Consider the following 5,278-nt stretch of genomic DNA (forward strand, 5'->3'; position numbering starts at 1 on the left):
ATATTTTTCGTGTAATTTTACTTTAGCCATGATCACAAACCGAAACCGAAACGGTGGCAAAGCCGGACAACATTGTATATTCGGCATCACTAAGCATGTACACCCACGTGATATACAAGGGGAAGAAGGAGCTCCCCTCTTATCAGGATCCTCCTTTGTGCCTCCTGGATTAGCACCAGGCGTCGCTATTCTCCTCCCAGAAGATTATAGAAGATTAACCTGTCACTCAAAATTCTTACAAAAGCAGCTTCCCTCTCCTCATTTTACTTGGTGTTCAAAAGTATGCGATGTAACACAAGCCGCGCTCAACGAGGCGATCGCCTTATCAGTAGTATCAATAGTCGAGCGCCGGGCCGGCCGAGCGCGTCACTCACGTCTTTCACGGCGCTGGCGCCACCCGTGCTCTCCCCGGGAAGGAAAACAAAATTGAAAAAAAAAAAAAAAAGAAGCTGTACATGCTTGATGACGTCGCGGACGTGCCGGGAGAAGGAATTTGGAGGAAGCGGAAATGCAGCCGGGCAGTGTTGTCTGGCCCGCGCGTCTCATCCAAAACCAGCGGATTCGTGCTTGTCAAACTTTGACAGCGATTTTAATGAACTTCTAGGCGGAATTTCGTCGTAATATTTGCCATGGGGGTTTTGTAGATGATAACAAAGAGAACTGTATAGTTTTGCACTACTAGAAAAGAAGCGGAGTTGCCCTTTAATATCTTATATCGCACAGTCATCAATCCTCTCGTAAAAATTGGGGCCGTCAGTTTAACATCAGTGCGCTGCACGGCGAACTTAAGTTTTGGGGTGTCGTATATCTGACAAGGGGTATAAGGATTACGACCGTTTTTTTTTTTTTTTTTAGAGTGAAGAGCACGGCAACGTTCCTGGCGCGCGCTGAAAATTGTGCTTCAAAGGCACAGCGCGAGCTTCCGGTTGTAGTGCTGCACCATACGGCAGCTTGCAGTAACGAACATTCTATCAATAACCATAGAGCAGTTTGATCACGTGTTGCCATACACTAAAACAAAGACGGTAAGCAGCGAGTTGTGAGCCTGTGACACGAAGACACCAATACTGCGAACGCTGCCCTTCCGAAGCTCGACGGTCACCGTTCGCGGCTCACTTTTTAACGCACTAATGGCCAGGCAAAGCACAAACGTGATATCTTCATCACCCTCGGACATATTCTGCCACAAACAGTGACGTGGCCGGTGCCTGAAACGCGCTTGCTCACCACAAAGCTTCGCAAGTTGAGGTTTCTGCAACTTTTAAATATCAGCATGCTCGTTTTCCTAACATGCATCAACATCTCCGCCACCTGTAATTTGATCGCACCCTAACCGCTTCGCATTTGTAGACAAATAAATCCTTTTAGAGCGCTGACCAGCGTCAGCGAGCAGGCGCACGGGAAATCCTGGAGAATTTATCCCCGTCTCTACCGCCACCAACACTATGTGCCTTAGAGTGCTCAACACAACAACCCCCAGTACTCACTATGGGAAATGGTGAGCAGGTTCTCGAGCAGCTTGCCCCGGTCGAGGTAGCTGGCGTCCGGCGACTCGTAGATGGCCTCCACAAACATCGCCGGGCAGTAGTCCTCCCCGCCATCGCTGCCACTCGGAGTCTGCAAAGCAAATAGCACACACGACACGACGGTAGTTGAAACTGGCAGGCGAAACTTGAAAAGAAGTGCCGTGGAAGTTGTAGGAATTCGCAAACCGCCGCCGATTCGCCATTTCCCACGTGGTCCGTCAACAACCCGAGTCCAGCCTGGTTCCTTCACGGGAGCGGGATTCCGCTCCCCATTTACTGGTACATAAAACACAACACTACAAAACACTCAATCTAAACTACAAATACACGCGATATTACACAAATATTTACAAATGCACGTTAAGCCAAAGCTAAACACAAACAGGGTCCCCAGGCCTCGTGTCCCGCGATTACCCTAGATTCAGTCACCACACACTTGCCTGGTCTCGGTAGCGTCCAGAGTCCTAAGAGGCTGTTCGCCCCCTGGTCCACCGCCTATATCTCAATCAACGAACGAGGAGGTTTCTCCTCGCCCGCCCAGCGCGCTCTCCAGTGGCTAGGAGAGCAAGCGGCACGTCGGGAGCCGAATTCGAGATCCCGATCGACCCCGCGGCGACGCAACCATGTGATCGTGTCTGAGGCGAGGCAACTGCAGAGCTGCCTCGCGGCAACTATGCCAGAGTGGTTTGATGGGCGCCCTCGTGAATGCACGGTGCGCCATAGAGCCTCAGAGTCACAGCCGACGTCTCGATAAAAGACTTGTACCTTCTGCGGGGCATCTATGAGTTGCTCTGAGGAAGCTCAGACTTTTAGCAAAATGTCAGCTGCCACTCTAAAAGCTTACGAGATTTTTATCCGAACAGCAAAAATGGCAATCATCAAAACCTGCCGCTTCACCATGCGTATGCATTCACACTGCACGAAGTGCAGCGTTACGCATGACGCTTATGCTCGTGTTAGGCCCGCTTCAGACGGGGCAACTTTTCCCGCAATTATGAGGTTGCTGGCGGGTTGTTCCCTAGCTTTCCCTAGATCGACGCGAATTGCTGAGATTGGGTCCGGCTCGAACATGCGAGCAACTCGGAGCAATTCGAAGACGGTTGAAGCGGCTGCAACCAATCAGAGACACAATATTTTCACGTGACACCCCTGTGGTGGTGATGATGACAGCTAAAGACTTAGTTCTGGTTTGGAATGGATGGTTTTCGGAAATAAACAGTTTCAGAAAAATGAGTAAGTATTCTCAACGCCGTTCAAAGATAAAAGAACGCGTTTTTAGCGCGTAGCTGGGCGTCTAATTAGTGAAACAAGAATCAAATTTAATGATGATGATGGCAAGTCGGAGCAATTCAGTTGCTGCGTGTGAACGCGGGCGGCCGGTGTTGCTGGTGTTGCGACGTCAAATTGCTGGGGGAAATTGCTCCGTCTGAAGCGGGCCTTAGAGTTGTTATCGTAGGAACAGCCACAATCGAGGTTGATGAGCGAGTTGGCGTGCGTGCTGATGTCGAAGACGCCTCGTTAGCCGATGAGCGTGCGAACTACGAACACAACCGACCTACCAGTTAGCTGCAAAGGGTACTTTTTTTTTCCTTTACTTGTTTACGACAAGTTAGGCGTCCGGACAGAAATAATCGTTCTCGTCGTTGCAGCTTGAAGCGTGCGCGGCAAACACTCAAATAACCTCACCGAAACGACGCTCACTTGCAGAGAAGCTACAAGACCATATGATATGCTCAAGCTTAACGCTAAACACTCAAAATCGGATACCGCAGAAAAAAAAGCTCGAAGGCAAGACGAACAGTGGAGGTGAAGACTGGCTGTTTTCTTTATAAAGAGTGGCCTCAGATACAGCTTTAGCAAGTGCGCACAGACGCTTGCATATACTGACAGAGGCATCGGAACGGCCGAGACGAGTATGAATATTTGAAATACATGAGGGAGTTTCGAGCGCGCTCGCTGAGGGAGTAAACAATGACTGTGTGCACGAAAGATGCAAAATGACGAGCAAAGAAGCGGGCTCGCGGGCCTCCCCAGTTATTTTGAATTCTCACCCTAGCAAAGGAAGCGCCGCCGAATCGGTGGAATAGCAAAAACGCTGCGACCGATGTTTGAATGAATGGCTTACCGTCATAACTTCACGGGGGTGCAATACGTGCGGAACATCGAGATCTCTGTCGAACAAGCGGCATTTGAACTTTACACAAGCACGGAATCGAACATGGAAGCGAACGAAGAACGGAAGTATGAAAGCAAGGCATTTGCTTCCGTTGGTGACGCTACATGCGGCTACATGTGCTCGTTCTACGGCCAATTTTTTTTTACCATTTAAATAAAATATAATAAATTATATATATATTTGATGACAATATATTACATTACAACAATATAACCTGATGGTTAATATAAAAAGTACCACCAAGCTATGCCACCAAGTGACCAAAATCTTAAATTCTGTACGATAGCGCAAAATACCGTCTAATTCAAATATACACTCAACATTTTTATGTATTTCCCTATTTACTATGTATGTTCTTGTCAGTGTTGCCAGATTGGGCTATTTACAGCCCAATTGGGCTACATTTTTTTCTAGTTGGCGGCGTCAAACTTTCGTGGTTGGCTATGGCTATTTTGGGCTATTTCTAAGAATGCGGCGAACTTTTGTCGTTCCTCAGGTTCGACGCCGAACTTTGAAGTTCGGCTAGTTAATTTTCAAACTTTTAATCAGAGTCGAAACAAAAAAAAAAAAGTTTCCCTTTTGGCTAGTCGAGAGTAGAGCTCCTTCGGAGCAGAGTAGCGGAGTAGCGCAATCTAGAACGCCGCCTCTCGGCGACTAGTGGCGAACGCCCGGAGGTTCCAACTGCGGTCAGAAATGCATGGAGAACGTGAGAAAATCGTTGTTTCTTCAGTATTGTGGGGATGTACGGAATGGCAATCTTTTTTGACATAATAATGGAACATTTCAGAATAATTTTCGCTAAGTTTTGTGCCCCGCAAGGACGTGACTTTTTTAAAAAAGTTGCCTGAGCAGCATCATGCAGCAGACGACACGGCGACGTCACATCATTCACGTGACCCGCTCCGGCCAACCCGAAAAGCCCATCTCCGCTGCGAGCAAAAATCGTCTGCTTCAAACGCCATTGACTTGGAAATAGCCTTCTCAAAATTTGCACACGCATCCGATATTATTAAAACTTTGATAAAATGTTTAGTGCTTTACTAAATTCACGACAGACTAGTTTTGAAAAGCGTGAACTCGGCGTTCATTTTTTAATCAGCCGTGTTGAGTCGATCTCCATGTGTTCTCCCATAGGGCTGGCCGCCTCCTGGAACCCTGAGTACCACGTGACTCGCGCCGATCCGCTCTGTCGGCCATGTTGTCGGCAAAACACGGAGTTCAAAGGATTGCGCTACTCTGCTCCGTAGGAGCTATATAGTGCTCTAGGTGACACTAAATATCAACACCTCTAATATCCTTCACAAAGAAAAAGAGACGGGGGGGGAGGTTATTAGTAAGGACTAGAGTCACTGTATGGCTCTAGTAAGGACCTGAAATATTGGGGTTCTGGTCTGCTTCTGTATTTTGTCCTTTCATTGTATGATCATATCTCCCGGGCTTCTCAATAAAGCTGTCTTTGAGTGTTTTTGTACTTCCGAAAACCTACGAAGGATAAGCCAGTTTTGTACGGATATTCATCCTTCCGAAGCTTCTCCAGTCGTTTGGCGGTTTTTTGGTGGGACCACCTGGCAACACT

At 47.9% G+C, this 5,278-nt stretch overlaps 1 protein-coding gene across 1 annotated transcript in view; it reads right to left on the bottom strand.

Annotated features, from left to right (window-relative positions):
• LOC8037074 (zinc finger protein 425) overlaps positions 1-3,808 on the bottom strand; it is a 51,302-nt gene extending 47,494 nt beyond the window's left edge. The window contains exons 1-2 of the mRNA XM_040217844.3: positions 3,652-3,808; positions 1,488-1,617 (exon numbers count right to left, since the gene is read on the bottom strand). Coding sequence (XP_040073778.1) covers positions 1,488-1,617; positions 3,652-3,657 — 136 coding nt within the window. The 5' untranslated portion in view covers positions 3,658-3,808. The remainder of the gene's footprint in view (positions 1-1,487; positions 1,618-3,651) is intronic.
• Between the last annotated feature and the right edge of the window lie 1,470 nt (positions 3,809-5,278).

This window comes from Ixodes scapularis, unplaced genomic scaffold (assembly GCF_016920785.2).
Source record: "Ixodes scapularis isolate PalLabHiFi unplaced genomic scaffold, ASM1692078v2 PGA_scaffold0__279_contigs__length_252992795, whole genome shotgun sequence".
NCBI classification, from domain to species: domain Eukaryota; kingdom Metazoa; phylum Arthropoda; class Arachnida; order Ixodida; family Ixodidae; genus Ixodes; species Ixodes scapularis.